Source organism: Rhamphochromis longiceps, linkage group LG14 (assembly GCF_057381845.1).
Source record: "Rhamphochromis longiceps isolate RC_006_pf linkage group LG14, R_longiceps_female_GT1.1, whole genome shotgun sequence".
NCBI classification, from domain to species: domain Eukaryota; kingdom Metazoa; phylum Chordata; class Actinopteri; order Cichliformes; family Cichlidae; genus Rhamphochromis; species Rhamphochromis longiceps.
Genome location: NC_140570.1, coordinates 22,162,828 through 22,188,538, shown reverse-complemented (window position 1 = coordinate 22,188,538; position 25,711 = coordinate 22,162,828). Strand labels below are relative to the sequence as shown.

Genomic DNA, 25,711 nt, shown 5'->3' with positions numbered 1-25,711 from the left:
TGATCGAACCTGTAACAGCTGATATTGTTTGCATGCCTTACCTAACGTCAAGAAAATCAACACGAGGGAATATGAACATTAACGGGCGGCTGTCACTACTATGAAGGATACTGTGTATCTTGGAAGGCAAGACACATTAGCATGCATGCAACAACCCAGTCTGTCAGGTTTGTGTCTGAGATAGTAATGGCTTTGGCCGCAGCTCTCGCCAGTAAAAAAGTACCTCTGCTTAACCTCTTCCACTTAAAATCCAAAATATATGTCCCAGAGCAGAAAAAAAGAGACAATGACAGCTTTGTCAGCAGTGAGGTGTTTTGTAAGTAATGGCTCGGCGTGCGGAGCCAAGATCAATCTGCGCACAGGTGTCTGGAGAGGATGTATCACGTTAGTGATCTAACAGTGGTAATGTTGTGTCTATGAAACACTCACAGTGTGACACAGTTAATGAGTGGGGAGGTAACAAAGTTTTTTTAAACTGATTTGTTGGCGTTGTATTTTTTTAAACCATGAGTAGAAAATACAGCGAGCTGTTTATCTGCTATATTTTTCCCCCAAAGTAGTTTTTGTCACCTGCGCATTCAAAGACAAATACATCACCCACGTAAAAGTAATGATTTGTAAGCAAGATTTGTTGAGCTCAGCCGTGCAGGTGTTGCTAAATATGCTTAGGCAGGACTGACTGAGAAGGATTTGGTTTGAAGAAGTGGTGAAGTGTGAAGATGGATGCTCCAAGGGTCAAGTCAGTGAGATCCTTCTATTACAAAAGTGAAAACAGGATCCTATGAAATAAATGAGATAGAACAGTTGCCTCACAGCAAGAAGGTCCTGAGTTCAAGTCCACCATCTGCCCGGGGTCTTTCTGTGTGGAGCTTGCATGTTCTCTCCGTGTTTGCCTGGGTTCTCTCCAGGTACTTCGGCTTCCTGTCACTGTCCAAAGACATGCAGTTAGTGGGGTTAGGTTAATTGGTAACTCTAAATTGCCCGTAGGTGTGAATGTGAGTGGAAATGGTTGTCTGTCTCTATGTGTTAACCCTACGACAGACTGGCGACCTGTCCAGGGTGTACCCTGCCTCTCGCCCTAAGACAGCTGAGATAGGCTTTCACAGGTGGTTTTAAACTTCTTCTTAAATGTATTAACAGTGTAAATCAACCAATGTTAGTTCTACAACACCTTGGAGCCACAACCTCAAAAGCACCATTTCTCAGCCTGGACTGAGGACACTTTGGTCAGTAGACCTCAAAGTCTGGCAAGTTACATAAGGATTATAAAGCTCACTGACACAGAACATTGACTGTGAAGAGTACAGAGAGTCCATCTATCAATCCATTTTCTTCTACTTATCCAATTCAGGGTCACAGGGAGACTGGAGCCTGTCCCCACTGCCATAGGGCGAGAGGCAGGGTGCACCCTGGAGAGGCCATCAGTTGGTCATGGGGCTAAAACAGAGAATCAAATAACCACTCACACCTATGAGCAATTTAGAATCACCAGTTAACCTAACAACACTAACTGCATGTTTTTGAACTATGTGAGAAAGGTTAGTACACAGGGAGAACCCACACAAACATGGGGAAAACATGCAAACTCACAGAAAAGCGCTGGTCACATGGTGGATTCAAACCCAGAACCTTTTTGCTGTGAGAGAACAGTGCTAACCACGGTGCCACCATGCTGAGTTCAGGAAGTGATCACCAAAATCTTGAACTAAGCCTTAAACTTTGTCACATGAGCTAATAAGAAGCCTTGTAGCAGCCTTCTGGACCTTTTGTAGAGTGTAGGGTGATCCTTTTCCTTTTTCACAAAAGATCAAGTTAGTGTTGGATTGGGTGACCCTGTATCCTCCCTTAGTTACACTGCAATAGGCCTAGGCTGCTGGTGGCTTCTCATGATGCACTGAACATTTCTTCTTCTCCTTTTTCTTTTTCTATGCGTTTACACACCACTTTGCAGTTAATCATTAGTTATTATTTATCTCGGGCTCTCTTCCAAAGTGTGTCTTTTCTCCTGTCTTCCCCCCATCCTCTCTAACCAACAGGTGGATCCCCTTTCCTGAGAGTTTCTTCCAGTTAAAAGGGAGTTTTCCCTTCCCACTCTCGCCATTTGCTTGCTCAAATGAAATGGCGAGAGTGGCGAGACAGTCATTGTATGTCTATATAGATCAAACCAAACTGAACTGAATTTGATCCAGGGATGGTTTGCTCAGGCAATAAAATGTTTAAAAATAGGATCGTAGAAGACAACCAACTTATTTAGGTTGAACAGCTGATCAAATGTAAACCGACCAAAGTTATCAGGGGCACAAATAAAAACTTCACTATTTAAGGAGCACAATTACATCAACCCGGAAGCCTGACATTGACTGAGGTCCTCATGAACTTTCTGAGACATCGATTAGCTCCTAAGAAACATCATCCTTGACTTCTTCACACGGTGTCATCTTTGAGTGACGATTCCTGCCTTTTGCATCGCGGGTTGCCGGGCACAGCATGTTTCAGTTTCCCCAGCTGTTTTTTGAACCAGGGACGTTTTTAATATGTGGCTCTTATATTTGGTGGAAAGATGCTGACTCTTGCTGTGTTTCTTTTCACCCTCTATCCTCAGGTTTTTGTGATTGCTTGGTTAAAAGAGTTGCAAGATCGTGGCACTGCAAGTGTTGAAAAGCAACAAGCTGAAAATTAAAGCCACAGAGCGCAGGTAATTATCTGGGTTTGTTGTTTGCTCTTCCTCAGTCTGTAACAAATAAGTATGCTCTGTATCCGTGCAAATGCTTGGCAGTCAATTCAATTCCTTCTGGATGGGGGTCTTTCTTGCTCCCTCTCCCTCTCTGTATCTGCCTGTATGTCTCTCGCTCTCTCTCTCTCCCTCTCCTTGCTGGCAGGAGCGTCTGTGCTGCTGGCAGGAGTGACCAGAATAAAAACAGCAACACCAGACATAGACGAGGAAATAAAGCAAAGTGATCCACTGAACCAGAGTGTTTGCCCTCTCATAATTACGTTGAGCTTTTCCCTTTTTTCACCCTCCCCCTGCTTCTTTTTTTTTTCATCACTCTTTGAGACTTCGGGGCTAGTGGTAATTAGCCAGAAGAGAATAAAACCAGCTGATCGGGAGAGGGGTGGTGCATTTTGGAGCGAGATGGCTAACAGAAACATTCTGTTGCTCTTCTGTGGACTCTTCCTCTTAGCACTGATTCAACCCTCTCTTCAAGGAGGTAAGTGCATAACCGCAGGTGAATGGAGTCATAATTATTGCTGCATCAATCAAAGGTTTAGAACAGGTGCAAAAAAGTTTTGTTCCTAAACTTAAAATCCTCAGTCATCAAAATGTCTGCTGATGCTTATTAGCCACAAGGCAGCAAGAAGTACATATAAAGGCTTTATATAATAACTAAAATTGATATTGTTTGCATCGGATGTTAAACTTTTGCAAAATAAAAATGTTAATTTAAAAAGAGCTCTGCATTATATTGCTTAGTATGCTTGGTTTGCTAATTTATTGATGACTGCTGCTCATTTGATTTTTATTAATTCCCACAATACAATCTATATAGAAAAGAGTTCTTATTTTATGTTTCATGTTCGCAAAAAGTGTGCACGTACATGCTGTCTATGACTTCACACTTCTGTCCCATGCATTTAAATATTAAGTTTTAAATGCCACATATTTATCTTAATGATTGCACTCCCCTATTGCATCATTATTATTATTGTGCAATCTAAAAGTAAACCATAACAAGACGCCCCTCAAGTCTCCGAACTCGCTTCACATGCATGTGTTTTAGTGCATTTCAAACACTTGAACTGGCTCCTGTGTGCACACCTATCCATATGCGTGCTTATGTTTATATGGCTGCAGATCCAATCCAAAAAATGTAAGAGGAGGCTCCAGCTGGCTCTTCTTTCTACTCAGGAAAAAACACATACTTCTGAGTCACTCCTGATGAACTCCTGCGTTGGACAGAGTGAATGTGAGAGTGACTCTAAAAGCTTTCTGCAGCTCTTGTAGCATGTGTGTACAGAACCGAGGAGCTAGTTTCAAGTGCAGTTTGTCGTTGAGACTTATCAGTTTCAGACTGAAAGGGAGAGAGTTTGCCTCCCACTATCATTCAGCTAGTGAGTTTGCTTTCTCTCCTCTGCCTGCATTGCTTTGATTGCTTCTTAGTCTGGGATTTGGCTGAGATTCTGAGTTATTCAGTCCCCAACTGGAAAACATGTCAAGCATCTGGGACTGGGTATGCTGTAGTCCATTTGTTGTTGTATTTATTTGCTTAAAAGTTACAGCTGTTTATATTCCTTATCTCCCAGTGTCCAAGTGTACTTTTAGGTGCATTATGGCTATGCTGCTAGAGTCCTAAAATAAATATTTTGTCCATGTAAAGTCTCACTTTTTCTAGCTGTCTTCATCTGATTGTAGAATTTCTTTATCCGTTCTGCCTCATGGCACATCCATCATGTCTTTTCGGTGCCAGGCGCATTTCTATGGAGATTTTGAGATACTTTCATGAAAAATATATAGCAGGTAAAGGAGCCAGCAAATATCAATATTGGCTTAGCAGCGCAACTTTGATCTCAAGATGAGTGTTGAATCTATCCATTTCAAACATTTCTGTGGTGCTCAAACTAGTTCCATCTGTGTCTGTGCACTCTAACCTGAAAAAACCTTCTGGGCACAGTCCAAGGGTAAATTATCTGTGAGTAACACGAACCTCATTAACACCCAATCCACCCATTTAACGGTTCTGCCCAGAAAATGCCTCTTGTGCCTGACAAATTTACGCTTTGAATTATGGTGGACTGACAACCCTCTCTGAATAACTTCAGTCAACAAATGTAAATGAGAAATGGTACTGGAGGAAACATACAGTTACTATAGTTTGTTTGTTTGGATCTCCCTCATGTGATGAAAGAGGCGGACCAACTTGAAGCTTTTTAAACAATGCGTCCTATAGAACACTAGCTATGGTTTTAAGTATCTCAAGTACCTCAGTCCATATGTTGCATTCACACAGACCATAAAACAATTTAACTGGCCTGTGCCACGTTTTGAGCTTGGCTTCAAGGACAAACAAGGACAGAGTTAATGGCACAACTCTGATTGGCAGGACTTGGCTCTGAGCTCTGATAAAAAGGGGGGGGGGGAAAGTAGTTTTCTTCCTTCAAAGTGTCCAAAGAATTCAGGAGTTTGGGATTTTTTTTTTTTCTTTAGTGCTGCTGGAAGCCAGTTCCACTCATTTGGCATTAGTCGTGATCAGCCTCGAGGAATATAATACATTAATCGGTGCCAGTCGCCTGGCTCTAGGTGAACTTAAATGCATTGCAGAGTGGACTGCCATGCAAAAGCCAAAACACCAGTGTTGACATGCAGCAGTACCTGAGAGTTACTGGTGGGTACCTAAACTCGATGCACTACTTTATTGGTAGCATGTGCTGTGAACACTTCTTTGGCTTTAATCCCTCCTCTGGTGGGGCGGGTTGCCAACCACAGTATACTGAATTAATGTGACATATAGGTGCTCCCAGCGCTCAACAGCTCTACTCTGCAATTACTGAAGCAGTCTATTTGAAGTACCGTCTGAACAAGATGCAGATTTTTTGGTGGCGGGGGGGAGATTTTTCCAACAAGGTTCTTCTTCTGCTTCTCTCTAGCTGGAGCCACACAAGCATTTTAATTTGTTGACGTTGAGCGGTTTGGTGTAATTTCCAGCAAGGTGACTTCATTCAGTACACATTTGGATAGAAGCTGTTTAGTTACAAGCACTGATTGGTTTGTTATTGTGAAAGAACTTTTATTCCATGTATACATGTCCCACTCTTGAGAAAGTGTTAGGGAATTGTACAATTCCATCCATGTTTTACATCAAAGAGGTTTTGCAAAGTCACTCTCTGCATCAAAGCACAAAGCAAGGAGCGATTACTAACATGTTGGCTTTCCTATCGCTCTTTCTTTTTTTTCTTTTATCATAACTACTGTTAAGAAGGTTACACAAATCGGAGCAGAGGTTAGGGATGGATGAGTTGTTTTAATACGCATTATGTAATTTGAAGAATAATGCACTGCTAATATCCAGGGAACAACCTCTTAGTTCTTGCACTTCTTTTTTTTCCACTACCAGTCTTGACTTTATAAACCCAGCACACAGTTTAATGGAAACCAATTCTTTCTCTGACTCACTGCTTTGCAAACCCAATGTGTTACGATTTAAATGCCTACAGATTTTGGATAGTAGTCACTTCTCACCACTGCTACAAAAACATATCAATAATTTGTTTAGCTCTTACTCTTTGTGTGTAAATGTCAGTCTGAGCATCTTCCAGTCAGATGTTTGGTCTGCAATCGAGGAGTGCCAAGTGTTCAACAAAGAGGCACATTATCTCCGATGATTCATTCCAGCCATTATGCAAGCAGCCCTCACCAGGCTGCGAGCTGGTAGGTGCAATCTTACCGGGCCAGCAATCTGAAGTGGCTCCAGTCAGGAATTTTTTCATCTTCGGCCGCCACAGCTGATGTCCAACTTCTTCTTTTAGGTTTACAACAACCTTCTTTTAGGTTTACAACAAACACCACAACAGCACTATTTTTTATTTAAAAAGACACAAAAGAGGATGAGCTGATGAGGAAAAAATGGAAATAAACTATAATTTTAATCAAATGCATCACATGAGGTTAATCAAAATCATCAAAGTCCTCTGCGGTGAAACAATGTATCCTGTGTTGTGATTGATTTTTTTTTTTTTTTTTTTTTTGGGGGGGGTAAATGTCAGCATGTCTATAAAAGCAGAAGTTTTTTCAGTTTGCTGGTCTGAAGCATTCAGGTGTGTGTGTTAACACAATGCCATCTTCCAGCATTGTGATCAGTTCCAGCAAGTTAACACCAAGGACAGCCTGTGCAATCCTCAGAGAGACTGCAACAAACCCAAGAGCAACATCTCAGACTGTACATGCCTCAGTTAGTACATTCAATGTTAAAGTTTCAGACCTGAACAGCTTAGGTTTACAGGTCTGCAAACCATAATGCATGGCGCCACGTTTGGTAAAACCCAAACACAGCTATCAGCACAAAAATCACAGTCCTGGTGGAAAGATGATGATTTTAGCTTGTGTTGCAACTACTGAGCCTGGGCACCTTGCAGTCACTGAGTCGACCATGAACTCCTCTGTACAACAAAATATTCTAGAGTCAAATGTCAGGCCGTCTGTCCGACAGCTAAAACCCATTATTTCACTAGCTGGACCCACGTCCTGATTTTAAGTTTGACAGCATTTTAGTATGTAAAGGTGAATGCTTGGACATGAATTGAGCTGCAATTTGGGGAAAGTCTCGAAGGGGACTGGCTGCTGCTCCTGGGCCTGGCAGATCCCCATGTACTAAATAGAAGTGAAGAAGTTAAAGAATTGAAAAGGTAAGGGAGGGTGGGGCACGTAAACGAGAATGAACAGCTTGTAGAACTGGGAGAACCTATATAGATGAGAACTGGAAGGAGCATGTTTGGAGGCGTGGTCCCGCTCCTGAAATTCCGATACCTAATCTCCAATTGACCATGCAACAGGACAGTGATCCCAAGCACAAAAGAATGGAAACAAAAGTGTTGCAATGAGCCAAAGTCTATGCCTAAACATGACTGAAATGCTGCGGTGGGTCCTGTGAAAACCCTCCTTTTCATTACTTTATAGGGGATTTCTTTGCAAAGCACAACACATTTTGAGAAACAAAACTTTTTCATATCTTAAACTACATTTTATAATAATAATAATAATGGATTGGATTCCTATAGCGCTTTTCAAGGCACCCAAAGCGCTTTACAATGCCACTATTCATTCACTCTCACATTCACACACTGGTGGAGGCAGCTACAGTTGTAGCTACAGCTGCCCAGTTAGTTGGTACACTTCACAGTGGTGTTATGTTCAGGTGTCCCATCAGTTAACTTGGTTTTTACCAAGTCAAAAGAAATGCAGGGGACACATTTTGGAACATTGCAAACCGTGGATAATGATTTTAGTCATTTATGGTCCTTTTAACATTTCATTTGTAACTCTGTATCAACCAGTGGAACCAACAATCACATAAATCAGATTTTGGAGGGGAGTCACAACATGAACAACTTGTTCCATTAGCTTGTAGTGATTTCACATGGTTGATGGTTATCTCCAACCACGGCCCAGTTTCCTCCGTAATGCTCACGCTTGCAATCCTCACACAGGAGAGCCCACAGCAGCTGCTCCAAACCCATGTTTGGTTTCAAAGGCATGACTTTCCTAATCTTGTAATGATACCCTGTCAGCTTCCAGTAGAAAGCTACACTAGAGCCACCAGAAGGTGAACCCTGACAGGACTGAAATCTGGTCTTGTGAGTTGTTAAAATTCTGCTCACCACATGCTTATGTTTCGCTTCAATCACTGAAACAAGATGGGAAACCGTAGAAAGGGAAGTTGAAATCATTTGGGGGTGAGACTAACATAGATTTTAACTTTGAAAATTTTCATTTTATGAACTGCTTCTCACATTTTTCCAACATGCTTTGGAAAATAGTGCAAAAATAGTGGAATGACTGACTGATTGGCCAGCTGTCATGTGTCTGATAACAGGAGATGTAAGAGTGCCAGGAACCGCAGTGTTTGCTTCACTGCAGTGCTCCTTGGGTTGCGCTACGAGAGCTTTCCATAAAGAGAGAACCAAACCTCCTCTTCTGGGACAGCGGTTTTGGATACATGATGTGAATACAGCAAACAGCTGCCAGTTTGCCAAAACATTTTGAAATTTTATCTAAAGCGATAGAAATACAGGCGCAGAATCGTGTAAATGTGATGTAAACACTGTCCAGATCTGCCAATACTTCACAAACTATGCACTGTGAACACAATGGTAATGGCTCTGTAAGCCTTTTACAAAGGGAATGCCTTCATTAACTGTTTACGAGGTCACGTGTGTGTGTGTGTGTGTGTGTGTGTGTGTGTGTGTGTGTGTGTGTGTGTGTGTGTGTGTGTGTGTGTGTACTCACACACGTAAGCGTGTTTTTCATGCACAAGTCAGGCAAATTGCTCAATCAACTCCAAAGACCAATTATTAAACAGCCACAGCACAGGGTCAGGGAAATGTCACATTACTCACCCAGCTTGTTGTAAATGAAGTAAGACTAAGATCTTTCAAAGAGCAATTGTAAAAACTGCCATTAACTTGGGTGGTACTATGGAAAAAACTGTCATTGGCTTTGGTTTGATTTAGTAACAAAACAAGATCTGACTTACAATTTCCTACCTTCACTACAAGCCAGTCATTATTTTTGGGCCCAGTAACCCATATCCTCATAAAAATCAAGTGTGTAAGCCAGTGTACATTTTCCACTTAGGCTATAATATGTGATAAATTCATGAATTACAATGGAAGGCTTTGCTGCCAGTTTTGATGCTCAGGCAATACATCAAATAAATTATCTTGCCAGCTGAACAGCTGATAAACATGTCACTTTTTAATTTCCAGGCTGACACTCAAAACATGACATTAGGCAAAGCTAAACATATCTGGATGTGGGCCTTTCCACTTGTTAGCTTGTGTCTAGTGAACTACGTCATTTTAATGAAACTCAAAACAAGGGAATTAGGCAAACCCAAAACACTACGTCCACATATGTGGACGCGTGTGAAAATGATTTCTATCTAAGCCTTCAGGCTTTTCACAGATTGTCCTCTTTGTTCTCCGTAAATGCAAATGCAAATTCCCTGGAAACGAAATAATCAACTCTCGTCAGAGTTTGAATGTCAAGTGTTGACAAGATTTTCACGCTTGAAGCAACCCTCATTGCTGATACACAAATTTAGAAAGTATTATTTTCCTTGCATAATGTAAAAATATAAATAATGTGAGGTTGAGCTTTTCCACACAGCTGCAACTTGGCTGTGATTTATATAAGACTGGAAGCAAACATTTAAAATAAGTGGTGCGCCTTGAGCTACCGATAAGAAACTGTCTTATAAAACAGTGGCTATTTTAAAAAGTAATAAAAATCTGACTAATGACACTTCTGACACCTTTGTAAGAAACGTGTCCCTCTCTTAGGGAGTCTAGGAAATGTTGCCAATCACTAAAATAACAGAATACATGACAGGGTGAGGAACACTACATGTTGTAATGGGATACATAAATGCACCAACACAGTCTAGAACTGTGTGTTAAGCTACTCACAGGGGTCCCTGTAGCTGAAGTGAATAATGTTGAGCATTTTGCTGCAGTACAATGATCTGCTGGGGAATCTTAGGTCCTTGCATTGACCTGGCCTCCAAACTTCCAAATCCCTTTCCAATTGAGCATCTGTGAGAAACATCAGAAAAAGCTGGACCCAGAAAGGCCCCACACCACAATCTATATCCCAGTGTCAGGGAGCGCAGGATAGCCCTATGGATCCCCTGTCTCCCCTGTCTATGATGCTGACTGGGAGTTGTTTTGGCAGCAAGAGGGACCACTCCACAATTTGATTATCCAAAAACTTTTTTTATTAGCTGTTTTTCCCTTAGCTAGGAGTGATGAGTTAGCTGTAGCCTATTCATGCTGTCATAGGTCCAGAGGCTAGGTAACCTCAGATCAGGTCCTTTATTTGACACAGGCCTAACACAAAGACACACGCTCACTCTGACATCAACACCTACAGTACGGCCAATGTAGAATCAGCAATTAACCTAGTGAGCATTTTGTTAGACTGGCAGAGCTGCAGAGAACTCCACTCATTCATACAAGCACTTTTTTTTTTTTACATCTACTTGTTTTTCTAAGCTCTGGTGGATGCATCGGCGAGCAACATGAGGTTCAGTATCTTCCACAGGGATACGTTGACATGCAAACTGGAGGTCACTGCAGCCATTGTTTTTTTTTCTGTGGTGAATTTTTAGATCTTTGAAGCTTTTTCCCAGTTCTCTTGTCGCTCTTTTCCCTGTTCTGGCCCCAGTGTTAGCCGAACAGCAATCAGCAGAAGCATACTCCTCCAGCGATGCACAGAGAAGCTCTTGGAGGATTGCACAGGAGTGTATGTGGGTTTGGTGAAAAATCCTCTTTTCCCCATTAGGAAAGTGACAATCCCCACTAGGGTATAAATACCTGGGACTATCCACCATTTGGTTTTAGAACTGAAGAAGCCTCTTAGCTGAGAGGTATGGAAGCCCATTTCCGCCACTAAAAAAAAAAAGTATCCATAACTAGGGATGGGTATTGATAAGATTTTCACGATTCCGATTCCATTTTTGATTCTGTTTAACGATTCGATTCTTTATTGATTCTTTTTAAAAAAGGAGAACACTAAGGTCGATTAGCTTAGAACTTTGTTTTATATCTTCTCTTTGAACAAGATAGAAATTTAGGAGTAACATGGCCTTACAAACCCAGTAGTGAGATCTTAAGAGATCCAGCCTACGGCTCTTCAATGGGGTGTCACAGGGTCCCCAGGAAAAAAATTGTAAATGTAAAATAATAAAATAAATATTCTTCTGTAGCAATAACAAAGTATAACATAAATTATTCTGTAGCAATTACACAAGAATATCCAGAAATGTCCCTGCCTACAATTAAACACATTCACTTACCGAAAATCGGGGGCATCTGCTGTGGCAAATGGGTGCAAGGCTTTTACCACAAACTTAATCACTGCTCTGTGACATTCGTCTATCCTGGCCTGCAAGGAGACGCTACCGGTAGACTGCAGCGAGAACTGCCAGCATCTGAGCCAGACTCTGTCCGTCTCTCTCATCATGGTCACCTAAATGCACAGTAATGGCAGGTTTTGTAATAAGGCAGATCGCGCTAACATAATATGCACTGTTAGTTGATTATTTACCTGCCGCATTAACGGGAGAGGACGTGCAAACATTACCGCTGCTGCTGGGTTGAGATTCACGAGTCCGGAGCAGAATTAAAAACACGACATTTATTTAAGGTTATCGTGTGTTTTGTGAGCAAATGCTTTTGCATATTCGTAGTGTTTCCTCCCTTAAATGAAAATATCTACTTTGCAAGTATTGCAAGTTGCCCTGTTGTCATCTGTTCTCGTAAAGTATAACCAAACTTTTGAGCGTTTGAGCCGCCATGTTTCCTGCCAGGTAAATGACGCTCCGCAACGTGGTGACATTATTCGGGGCGACTGGAATCGATAAGGGAATCGTTTACAAAAATGGCAAACAATTCCAAGGAATTGAAACAGTGGGAACCAGTTCTCAACAAGAACCGGGTTTCGATACCCATCCCGATCCATGACTCGAAATTTCAACTTATCAACTTGAAATTTTGAGAAAATTAACTTGAAATTTCGAGTAAGCTCTGCCCATCAGTAAGCTACGTGGAATGCGCACTCGAAGCCGGATCGAGAGTACGTTTGCTGATAGTAACACCAGTAGCACCATAATGGGCAGGGATAGCTCAGTAGGTAAAGTGGTCGCCCCATGATCGGAAGGTCGGCGGTTCGAATCCACTTAACGGCTACCCTGAGGTACCCCTGAGCAAGGTACCGTCCCTACACACTGCTCCCCGGGCGCCTGCTTAGTGGGCTGCCCACTGCTTCACTGAGTGAATGGGTCAAATGCAGAGAAAAACAAGTAATTTCCCCATGGGGATCAATAAAGTATCCATTATTATTATTATGTGATTCAGCTAATAACACAAGAATTTCGTCATTTGTGAAGCCACACTTTGTGCATTCATGACTGGCTGTAATACTTGTACCTTAGCTGTAGCATTTGTAGCTGAGGGCTTCAGCTTCCGGGTAACAAAGAAATTACGTAATTCATGTAGATTACTGAATTTCGATTTAATAACTCGAAATTTCGAATTATTAAATCAAAATTTTGAGAAAAGTAAGTCAACATTTCAAGGTACTTTTCCAAAATTTTGAGTTAGTAAGACAAACTTTCGAGTTAATAAGTCGAAATTTCGAGTTAAGTCTATTTCTCAAAATTTCGAGTTATGGATCCTTTTTTTTCTTTGTGGTGGAAACGGGCTTCCATAAAGATGTGAAACATCATCACGAAAATTAATTAACATCCAGTCACTTTCTTTCTAAACTCCATAGACTACTATGACTTGAATGACTAAGAACCTACACAGACAGACTAAACTATGCTTGAGGTCTATCTCACACAGTAGTCCCGCTTGCGCTTTTGTTAATCAGAGGCAGCCAATCAGAAGAATGTTTGCTTAAAGTGCTAAAAAAAAAAAAACCCAGCTTATTTCAGACAGTGGATAAGCTGTGTGCACCAAAACCTCAGGATAGGAATTATTGTGTAAATGATGAAAAAAATCCTCTCGTACAGTCCAAGAATCAAATGATGGAGGTGAAAATAAGGATAATAGGCTGTGTTTTATGTTATGACTGATCAGTCTGTGTAGATTTGGATGTGAGGTTTGGATGTTTGCAATTATCCTGAGGGTTACAGACAGTACAAAAGTGACTTCTTTTCCTTCTCTGTCTTTATTTTTTGCAAAGTTAACTACTGAAGTGTAGCTCAGAGTCGCCTAGTTTACTGGCTACACCACATCAAAAACTTTCTTGACATCTCTTGACAGGTTTCATTGCTTGTCTTCAGTCCCCCTGCCTCCAAAATGTGGCGTAAGGGTGATTCATATCTGGCAGGCCCTTAGACACCATGTTAGGTGAAAGTGGCGAATTATTATGTCTTTGCCTTTGTGGTGGGTGGAGTGATTGCTCTAAATGTTGCTCCTTTATGTTTCACTCAAAAGTGATGCAGCAATAGCTATTCCTGCTGGCAGGCTTAATTATTTAATGTGGTGAACCACACTGAGGCAAGCTCCATCTTCCATTATGAAGAGAAAACTAGAATTTTGTGCTTTAATCTTAACATCGTCTTCTGTGATTAGCATGCAAAATACCACAGGAAGTCTCAGGATCTCGTCCCCAGATAATGAACTTTGTACTTTGTTGATGACTAGCTTACTGACAAACCATTGACTAAGAGTCCCACAGCTGGACCACATTCAAGTCCAAAGTGAAACTGGTGACAAGTCAAAATTGCTGCCAGGGTTCCTGTGAGTGCATGTACATCATCACCCTCTTAATATGCACAGAGCACCCTACAGAAAAAAATACAGTCTGTGCACCCTATTTAGGTTGTAACAGTCACTAACATTTAACTGATACCAAGAAAGCTTATTTCTCCCTACACAGCAGCCAGTAATTTATTAATATTTTCTTTTCCCCTTCTTATTTATCCGAAGTTGTCACAACTTCTTCTGTTCCAGTGGAGATAACCTGTACCAAGAAGGTTTCTACACATAAAATTATATTTGTTATGATTACCTTTTAGCTTTTACTCTTTAAAAAAAAAGGGGGAGAGGGGCTTTTGCGGGGCCACCAGTCTTCTTTTCTCAACACCATGCACGTCACAAACACCCAGAAAACTTGACTGTGCAGTCTAAATCCTGCTTGCTCTCCGAGTCAGTCTTGTCCTCCACACACATTCCAACACATTCCCATGACCTGGCTGAGTTCATGAGGAACATAAGCACATGATGATGGTGATGATTAAGAAAATCATGAAGAAATCTTCAAATTTATTGACGTAGGTCAGGGCACTTGGCAGAGGTCAGTTTGTGCCTTATTTGGATGCACGGTCTTGGTGAACCCGGTGCACTCTGTGGATGTGGTACAGTAGCACGACTGGATTCTAAGCACGAGGAAAACTGGAGCAGACCCGCAGTCCGTCCTGCCTCACTTACAATGCCAGCACAGGAAATCCTCCTTTTGATTGCTAAATGAAGGCGCAAGATTGAGAACAATAACTGTGCGTCCACTGTGTAGTGCCTTGCACTTGAGCTCTATGCCATGGAGCCACGGGCATGGGCAAACTAATGGAGACTGACAAACATGTGCACTGCATTTCAAATTACTACAAAGCACTTTTTTGTTTCAGTCTGTAAGGCCAAACCTCAAGAAATGTGATCAGTCCAGCACTCTGATCCTTCCAGCGAGGATAAGTTAAGAGAGACCCTATCATTTGTCCTACACTGCAGACAACCACAGGGGTTATAAGACCTTTCTTGACGCATTACTTTTTGCCCAACACAACATTTTATCTCTTCATCATAAAAAATCGTGTTTATCCCTTAACTATCAGCACAGTTGCAAAGTATCCGAATGAGTGTGACACTATTGTCCATAGCTTCACTGCAAACCACTTACAGCTGCATCAGTACATTTAAATTAAAGATTTTCATACATAATTTGCTTGTAATTTAATAATCCAGCTGTGTGTTAAAAAATATCTTCTTCTTCCAGTCCAGGTGGTTCCTGCATCATCCTCTAGGACTGTGCACTTCACTAGTTCCCCCCACTGATTAGCACTGCTTTATTAGCCTCAGCTGCAAAACTGATAATAGTTGCACAAATCAAAAATATGTCACAGGTTGTTAGCGCTTTCTTCAATCTGGCGTACTCGATAAAATGCATGGGCTGGGTTTTTTGGTTTTGGTTTTGGTTTTGTTTTTTTGTGCCATGTGTGATGAACTTCGATTCATCCAGCTTGGACAGCAATACCTTGTAATGTTCCTCTTCTAATGGCCTCACCCAGTGGACGGAACCGAAAGCCCAGTTTTCAAAGTGTATTCTCTAATAAACACATGAACGCCTTTGACATGTGTTTTAAATTAAATTGCCTTCCAACACATATAAGAGCCATTAAACATAGTGGTCTTACAGCCACATTCTCTCATTTACATTGTGTTTTTGTGATATAAACCAGGTTTTCCCCTCAAAAAATATTACTTGTAATTTTGGCTTTAGCTCACCGGTCCCGTTGGATTTAGCTGTTAGTCCTCCCAGAACAACTGCAGTCATTTTTTTTAAGTCTCCATTTCTTTTTATTTCTCTTGTTGTTCCTTGCACACATGAGGCCACCATGTCTGGGATCCAGAACGACCATCTCAGGAGTTACTCACAGTTGCAGCCAAAAATCAGCCGAAAAATAAGGCTAGGGGATGCAGGTGGGGGTTGTGGGTATCCAGAGTGGTGCAGTAGGATTCAGAAAGAAAGTTTCCAACTGCAGTACCTCATCAGTATGAAAACGATTTGAATTTTCTCCTCATCAAAGTTATAGTTTCCCTTTCACTGTGGATTCGGCTGCAGCGGCTGTGTGCACGTTTCATTTAATTTCTGCAACCTGGGGCGGATGTGTATACCAAGGACGGATTCCATTTTTGCTTTATAATAATAATAATAATAATAATAATACATTTTATTTAAATAGCGCCTTTCAAAGCACCCAAGGACACTGTACAACAGATAAAAACTGGAAATATACACAATGATAAAAATAGAAGAATAAAGTTAAAACATACAGAAATTTAAGAATAGGCAATTTTAAACAGATGAGTTTTGAGGGTGGACTTAAAATGGGTCACAGATGATGGAAGTGTTTAAGAGTGTTTGTCCAATAAATGAGCTATTTGTTTAGAAATGCTATTAGAAGCAATGTGCTTTTTAAAAAAAAAAATGGCTGCATGCCCATATTTCTAGTTAGTGTCACATGTGTTTGTGATAGAAGATAACTTCTTGCTTTTTCTGATCTGTGCTCCAGGTGTGTATCTACCACCTGGTGCTGGGTTAGGACCAGGAGGCGGTGGAACAGGAACTGGATTCTTTCCAGGTAAAAGAGCATCCACCCAGTGTCTGCACAATTTAAAAACAAAAAAACATCCAGAACGCAGCCACTATAAACAAAGTCTGCTTCTCTTTAGAAAAGGTATGAGAGGTACATTGAACTACCGTGGAGCAGAAGTTTAACTAAAAGAAATAGTAGTATAAGAATCACTGCAATGTGAACATGCAATTGACTCAAAATAAAGACACTTGCAGTATTATGTGCAAAAGAATACGAGAAACATAGCACTCTGCTTGGCAGTGCTTTGTCATCAAACTTCAAAGCTGAGTTGATAGTTAAGTCTTGGCACTGATGATTCAAATGACTGAAAGTGGCTCACACAGATTTAACGTTCTTATTTATAACTGAAACCTAAGGGGTCTGTTTCTGTCAAAAGCATAAACTGGAAAGTCTGAAACTGAGTAAATATTTAACCCAAAAAGTCTTTCAAGGGTGAAAATGTGCATGTTTGTGACATGTAATCATCCTTTTCTCTTGTTGTATGTACTCAAAAATATACACTCATATGAAAAAGAAAGTTTTCACATGACTTCATGCAGTCCTGTCAAAGCACACTCTTACTGCCTCCAGAAGAATTAATAAGGTAAGGAGGAGCCAGGTGCTGCTAATCAAATGCGTATAATTAATCATGAGGAAGTGTGACCATTTCCAAAGGTTGCCTGAAGAAAGCGTCTTTTCTCTAAAATAAACATGACAGCATGGCTTAGGCTTGCAAAGCTGCATTTGAACAAACCACAAGATTTCAGGAACAATTTCCTTCGAGCCAAAGTAGAAATGCTTGGCCCTAACGCACAGCATTGTGTCTGCTGAAAACCAAACACAGCATATCAAACACATCATACCACCGTGGTGCAGGGGGGATGATTTCGGTTTATTTTGTAGCCACAGGACTTGGGCACCTTGAAGTCACAGAGTCGACCCTGAACTCCTCTGTCTCAAAGTATTCTAGAGTCAGATGTGGGGCCATCTGTCAAACAGTTAAAGCTTAGCTCAAACTGGGTCATGCAACAGGACAGTGATCCCAAAAAATTTACAACAGAATGGTTGAAGCAGAAAAAAATTAAGGTGCTGCAATGACCCAGTCAAAATCCAGACCTCAACCTGACTGAAATGCTGTGGTGGAACCTTAATAGAGCCGCGCATAAACAAATGCCTGCAAACCTCAGTGAACTGAAGCAACCTTGTACAGGAGAGTGAGCCAAAATTCCTCTGCAACGATGTGAGGGGCTGATAAAGTCACACTGAAAATGATTACTTCAAGTTATTGCTGCTAAAGTTGGGTCTATAAGCTATCGAATCATGGGGCATACTCGATTTTTCACCAGACTGCACGGAGTCCTGTGCAAAACTTGACTGCATACAATCAATGTATAAGCACATGCATTCAGTGATTTATAACATATACCTTAATGTATGCATGTGCAGCATTGTCATTTCTGGAAAAGGAACACAGATTTTGAGCCTCACAAGCGGACTTATGTGACCGTGCTTCATCATGATATAAAAACTTATATGCAAGTATGTAGTAACCCTCAGAAGATGCCACAAGACACTCCTGGTGTCCTGAGAGAACTTATGACACAAGTCAGCTGGCATGATGATAAACTGTGATTTACCTTACTACATGTAGGCAAACCATAAATCAATAGTTGTATGACTGTTATTTTACTAGGGGCTGCTGGAGGGTTCCCTGCGGGCTATAAACCAGCTAAAGCTGCAGGTGAGTAGAAGAGATTTTTTGATTTATGACTTTTCCCCCCCAAAAAATAAAAATAACTTCTCAAGAATTGCATCTGGTTTATCATGAACCGGAGCATTCATGTCTCTGTCTGTGATGTGGACAAATTAAACAAAATTATATCATAAAAGTCTTCTTCAAATATGTATATTGGAAGAATTGTTTTTTAGCCTCATGGAGCTGTGCATGGATCAAGGCGATTTTATGATGAATTCAACTTGGTTTAACTCATTGTCTTCCAGCTACTGATTAATATTTATACATTTTTAATAAGCTTCAGCATCATCTAGGCCGCTCTTTGAAGAGAGTCTTTCATTCGGCTCAGCCTAAATCAGCGATATTTTCCATGTAAGTTTCTATAAATCGAGAAAGTAGTGTCATTGCAGGCACAGGTATTCAGTCTGATGATTATCATTTCACACATCAGCAGCAGATACTCACACACACAATTTTAGCAGCAGCTTTACACACCCTGTGTAGTGCCCTGGCAGGGCTTCAGCTCCCATTTGCTGAACAAGTTTGACCTTGTGCACCTTTTTCATTTTTTTGCTATATTTTATGCTAATGCTATTTGAGGGCTATGCGCACGTTAAGTTTACAACATTAAGCATGCAACAGTGTAACATTAGTTCCATAAGAAACAGACTGCAGTCCTTGAGACAAATTTCCCTGTCAACGCTCGGATTTGGTTCGGCCGGATCAAGGGGAAACAACTGGTGAGACTTCCTTATCACGCCACCACAAGCTAAGATTAATTAAATCCAAGGGATATTGCTGAGGCAGTAAAACAATGTGTTTGAGGGCTGACCGCTTTTAATAAGCCTGTTTGCTGGAAGGCATTATGAGTTTTCTCTTATATGGTCTTTAACAATGATTACCGTGATAATTAACAGCCATCTCCAAATGGTAACGATGAAGACAAAATGACGACATGACACGAGATCGTTACAGAAACAAACACAGCAGTGCGACCGTGATCAGCCTATCATTAATGTTGTCATCACTTTTGTCATCATCTGCTGTTTCTGTCAGGAGGTTATGCAGGAGGAGGTGGAGGCCGAGGCCTATTCGTGCCAGGGGCAGGTGGCCAGGTCATTGCAGGATTGCCAGCAGGTATGAAGCAACTGCGCTTAATTGATTTAGCTGTCGACCAGCAATGCACCTGCCTTTAGGAGCCGCTGTCATTACACATAATCAGGCAAAGCATTTCGGCATCTTAAGTCATAGCTGTCCGTTTGTGTTAAAACAGTTTAACAAATTATGTCACAATCAGATAATCACACAGTCCTCGCATATTATGTTTGCTTTGACTTCAACAGGACAAGGTGGAAAAGCCCCTAAACCAGGTAAGCTGGAACATTTTTTTAGTGTTATTGTGGTTTTTATTCTATCGTTTTACTGATATCAAAACAGACTCTGATTTTTACATGGAGCTAACACTAATCTACACTTTCACAAAATATTTTGAACCCACTATTTTTGCTCTGTTTCCACATGATGCAGTATTGCAATAACAAGGAGATTTTACACCATGTTGGACGGTCTTGAAAGGAAGGAACTCTAGTCACTCTATGGTCTGCATTACCTTTACCCACCCAGTCCTTAAAGAGACAGTCTATTGATCGGGTGTCAGCAGGTTGTCCTTATCAGCCCTGGGGTTTTTTGTGGTGGTGGGGTTGGCATCTCTCTGGGGAATCCTGACTGGGTGGGATCATACATACAGATTTCTCTACCTCTGCTGCATGAAAAGGATTAAGGAGTGATGATTGGCAGAGTGCAAACAGCTATCAACGCCTGCCAAGCAGTGGTGCCAGAGCACTGATTAATGTTATTGTAAAGCTGGACCCTCACAATATCTGGAAACCTCCGTGTTGAAATTTACCACAGCCCTTCTCTCCGATACTGTACAATAAATATTTTCCTTTGCTGTATTTTAGTCTGCACCGCATTGGTGCTCTAGTAAATTTAGCCATCATTTAATTTCCCCCAAGCACCGCTGATACAATCGCAGCCTACCTCTCTGTGTTTAGAAAGATAAGGGACCAAGCAATGGTTCTATAGTCCTGATAACACATGGAGCGGGGTCCCTCTGGAGTGCCACACCCTCACCCTCCAACCAGAGAAGCTGGAAAGCACTTTTGTGAAAATGACCTAATATCCAGCATTTGGTGGAAGTTGACTTTGGCCGGGCGCAGCAGAGCATTACTGGAGAAATATTGCGCTTTTGTGTGCATTTAAGACCCCTCTCTTCCTCACCGTGTACATGGCAGGAATTAAATTGGTGAGAAAAAGGGAAGTGAGAAATGTTTTAAAAAGCTCCTTTCGTGTTTGTTTTAGATCAGTGCTCCGCTCTGAATCCATACTAATCTTTGTTGTATGGAAAATACTCACAGTGCATTACTGGGGTTTAGCTAAGACGCTTTTTTTAAATGGAAAAGAAGACTTAAAGTCTCAGGGGAGCAGTAATATGTTCCGCTTCATGGCTGTTCACAAAGCTTTGAATGTTGGTTTCCATCAGAGCTGCTTTCCTTTCCATCAGAGGAATATTGCCTGAAGCCTTACAAGCATGAAGCCTCCATTAATACACAAATGTATATCTACAGTTCACCTGTAAGTAAGACTCACACAGCGGCAGGTAGAATCCATCTCATTGGTCAGTGTCTGCAGGCTTGTGCTGCAGAGAGAACATGCAACTATCACGTGAAAATTCACTGACATGTTTTTAGTTTTTCATTAATCTTCAATATTAAGAGCAGGATTGTCTTTCTAAGGACACACAAATGCAAACACTGGTCAGCTAATCTCAGATGCATGCTCACATAACAAGAGCTGCCATTCATTCTTCTGATGAAGTCAAGCAGTGACATTGCATTCCTCAGATATGCACCTTGCCTTTGCAGTAATGGAGAACAGCAGCTGGCTATGTGAGTAGCGTGACTGCAGTGAATTGCAGCGTAACTCATGCAAGACCTTGTAAATGTTACACTAATTGTGAAGTCTGTCAGCATCCAGCTCTGACAATACAATGAAAGGTGGAAGGAGGAACTTTCTCCTTATGAACAGCTGTTGGAGCCCTTTTCTTGTGCTGCCTCAAGCGAAGGTGGAATCAATACTCATAGCGTTATTGCTGAAACTTGGCTCTCGCCGACCAGCCTCTTGTCACTTTCAGGCAACGTGAACGCAGTTAACGAGAAACATAGAGGTTACTGTTTTTGCTGTTGGTGTAATTTCTTTGTACGATTACAATGGTCTGTTTTAGCTTGAGAAAAGATGTGTCTGTGTGGGAGAGCTGCAATGTGTTTACACTCAGCCTACCAGTGGACTCTCCAAGATTAATAAACACTGAAGATCATAGACAACATGTTGTCTGTCTTCATTTTCTAACGCTGTCAGAAGCTGACAAAAGCGAGCCTCGGCCTTTGAGCAATGAAAACGTATATGAGCCATTGGGATCTGTAAGCAATTTAACAGACTATAGATCTCATACAGCAGATGGATGAAATACTGCTCGTGTATAGCTTGTCTGTCGAAAGCATCAGTGGCAGTCGGGCTTTTATTAGTTTCTAGGCTCATAATGTTATAAAATAGGTATGTGTGAGCAAATAGCAACGACTAAAGGAAAAAACTAATGGCTGGCTGGCAGCAAGTCGCAAATCTGAAGAAATTAACATCTCAGGAGAAGACAAGTAGGCATCAGGTGTCACTTCTCTGTAAGAAAGTCCAACACTAGCTTTTAGGAAAGCTGTCGCTGAACAGTCTCTGTGCTATTCAGGACAGCTGAGTACACTGAGTTTCTGAGTAAGCTCTGCCAACTGCCATCCAACCACAAAGAAAGACGGAAATTGATATTGTGAGCCTGGTAATGTAAGCCCACTGCTCGGCTTAACCTTGTGATGCAACTGCAGTGTAGTACAACTCAGCATTACAACATGAAGTCTCCAAAAAGTCTTTGCGAAGGCGCAGCGGGATTTGTTGCAGAGCCGTTTATGAATAGATAAGCGTACTGGAAAAAACTGGCAGCTGAGTGTAAAGAGTCTCGCCTTTTCTGTGGCTCTTCCACTGAAACATGATGATGAAAAGTATTGGAAAATGTAGTCAAAAATCCTCCTCGGAAAATTTGAGATACATGTAACATTTTGGTCCACACAGAAACATGTCTCTGAGTTGTTTTGGCAGTCATATGGACCTGCGTGGCAGCAGGCCAGCAGAGAGTTGTGGCTGCTGATTGCAGAAAATACATGCAGGTGGTGGGCTTGAGTGTTCGCAGCACTTTAGACTGTTTGTGAAAATCTGAAATAAATGAAGATATTCACTTTAATACCATCACTGGGGGAAAAAAAGCCCCTGTAATTCGTAAGAAAACAGTTATTTCAACACACGCACTTCTTTTTTTTTTCACCTAAAAACTCAGAATTTCTTTTTTCAGTTAATCTTTCTAGGATTTAAAAAGCAGAAGTACACCTGCTTTTCTTTTCCTGCTCATCTTCTGGTTCATATCGCGGCCATTGTTTGAAGACGCACCAAGTGAACTTGTCTTCTTCAAAAGCAGGAAAGGCAGAGAAATTGAAGCGTGCAGTGGACACGGGGAGGACAGACGAGAGACAGGCTAAAGCAAGGAGAACGGAAAGGACCGATAACTCATGCGGACATGCCGTATATATGTCATACGCGTACACCACCTCTCACTGCCGCGCAGAGAATTATATGCGCATTCATTCGCATTGCACACATACCGAGAGTGCTCTGTGAGAGAAAGGAGACTGATAGATTGAGGTGAGGATTAAAGTGTTTAGCCAAAAGAAGATGAGCTCTGAGGAGGTTTAGTCTCCTGGAGCACATGTGGCTTTCATTACCGCAGCTCAGACCTGTCCTCTGAGCTGTCAGAGACTGGAAGCATCTGCATGTGAATATGCATGACTATGATTGTATGTAAATATGTTTATCATCTTCATATGTGCGCAATTACGAGAGCGACCGCATGTGTGCGCGCCGACACAAACACACACAAATAGCGAATATGTATTCTGACATCGGTTTGGAGGCATTCGGCATCCCGTTCAGCACATAATAGACACACTTGTTTATGCAGGAAAAATGTGAATTATGGACTTTTCTCTATTCTTACTCAACTATCTTTCCTCTTAGTCCATTTAATCTGCCCTCCACCGGCTCTCTGCGTCAAGCGTTCAAGATCTTGGAAAATAAACTGTCTGCAACGGAAACTTTCTGATATCACCCCCACACTGGACTCAGCCCACCCAGTATGCACACAGCCAACACGGCTTATTTGTTCGCATTGCAAATGCCTGTTGTCTCCCAGACAATTTTTCTTGGATTACGTCACCAATTGTTGATGTCCTCCCGAATTCATCTCAAGAATTACATTTATATTGGATTAAAGCTTGATAAGAAGCTCTTTATTAGTTTTCATTGGTGCCTAATCAGTCAGGCGTTCCACACATCACTGTTTCTAACTGTGGTATTTCCCCACATGCAATTATAAAGTACTTTCTCTCTGCTTTAGTAATATCTCCTCAGGCCCTCACTGGCCAGTTTTGTATTTTGTTTGAACGGTTATTTTCCGGGGAACGTTACTACCGATGCATCTTGTCCGTCTCCGCTTTGTTGGTTGAGCAACTGTCCCATGACGATACTTCTCACAACCTCTTCTGATGCTCCCTTTGCCAGCAGGTCGGCAACATGCAACTGTACTTGTCCATCTGGCTGCACAGCCAAAGCGTTATTTATGTAGTGATAGAGAAATTTCTTTCTGTTGTTTTAGTAAGAGCTTATGAAGACAGGGTGAAGTCTGTGAGAGCCGAGGGCCTGTTTAGTAGATTTGTTTAAGAGTAAGCATTTACAGCGCTGTTGCTGTGAGTTGGGTTTGAAGAATTTAAAGGGCCATTAAGAGGAGATTATTTGTTTGGAAAGTTTACTGTATGCATTCCAGTCTTGGTGGGTATAAAGGATCATGCATCACACGGCATCATCAAAAGAGTGGCGGGTGATTGATACATACACAGCTCACGTCTATGCTCAGGTCTGATGCAGGGCCTTAAAAATGTTGTGACTCCACATGTGTCATTTTAAAAAAAGTCACTGCAAAAGTGTTCTGGTGCTGATGTCTTGTCCTCCCAGTGCAGGTTTGCTCATTCATTAAAGTGCTCCTAATTTCAAATAATGGGAGTCGCAGAAATTATCTCACCCCTGTGAAATGTCACTCTTGGATTTCTCAATCAGGCCCAGTGCCGGGCTTGAGTAACCTGGGATGATAAATGGGTTCTGAATGACTTCAGCTTTGGCCCTTGAGGCTTCGTAGGTATCCTAACGCATTAGTTCATGCAGCAATGCCTCTGCATATTTGTAACGTGCTATTTAGTAAACAGCTTTCCCACCGTCAGTGACAGTTTATCTTCCTTTGCTTGCTTTCCTTTGTAGAGTATCCCATACAGTTTGTCATAATGAAATGCCTCTCGTGGCTGAGCGGTGATAGCAGCCTTTTTCATAACGACAGAGGAACTTGGAAAATGCTTTTAAGGCTGACTCGAGGAATCCATCGTCAATGTTTTAATTTGCATGTTATGAGCTGAGCCGACCTGTTGAGCACTAGCCTCCCCTCTCGGCCCTCTGTTGTCAGAAAAGCATTCAGTGGAATGGCAGTTAGATGCATATGTGGACCATCTGGGAGAGGAAACGCACTTGGCCAACTTTACATACCATGGCCACAGGCTGCATTTGTTGACTGATTTTCTTACACCATGCATAATTTGCACAATTGAACCTCCCTGCACATGGAACCCACTGATCACAAATGAGCTTTTTTTTTTTCCCCCTAAAACTTCATCCTCTCCGAGCACATGTACTCCGTGCTTTGCTGCTCGATCTAATGCCTGTGGTTTGTTTCTGCCTTGTCTGCATGTCTTTACAGTACATTCTGGGAGTGTGTGTGTGTGTGCCAAGCTACAAAATGAGCAATGGTATGAGCTCTGAGTTAGAGATACTCTTCAGACACATTCAGGGGCTTAGTGTTGGCAGAGCAACTGTGACATTCCTTTAGAAGTGGATAAAAAGGAGAAGAGCAGAGCCTCTCCACTCACACACAAACAAGGAAGCAGGAGACATGTCAGGTCAACTTGAAAGCCTATAGCATAGCGTGTTCTGCTCTATATGACTCTAGTATAAACAATTACATCAGAGGCTCAGTGGATATTGTGTAATGCGTGGAGTCGAAAATTAACATGGTGTAAATTAAGACATGGGAATAATGGTCTTTTGGACAGATGTGCTTGAAATAATGCGTGTTTGCAGAGGTGAGAGGCTTGAA

At 41.6% G+C, this 25,711-nt stretch overlaps 1 protein-coding gene across 1 annotated transcript in view; it reads left to right on the top strand.

The window, feature by feature from the left end:
- Positions 1-2,626: 2,626 nt before the first annotated feature.
- elna (elastin a) overlaps positions 2,627-25,711 on the top strand; it is a 40,635-nt gene continuing 17,550 nt past the window's right edge. Inside the window, exons 1-6 of the mRNA XM_085429280.1 lie at positions 2,627-2,695; positions 2,880-3,209; positions 16,566-16,634; positions 18,322-18,369; positions 19,420-19,500; positions 19,707-19,733. Coding sequence (XP_085285406.1) covers positions 3,134-3,209; positions 16,566-16,634; positions 18,322-18,369; positions 19,420-19,500; positions 19,707-19,733 — 301 coding nt within the window. The 5' untranslated portion in view covers positions 2,627-2,695; positions 2,880-3,133. The remainder of the gene's footprint in view (positions 2,696-2,879; positions 3,210-16,565; positions 16,635-18,321; positions 18,370-19,419; positions 19,501-19,706; positions 19,734-25,711) is intronic.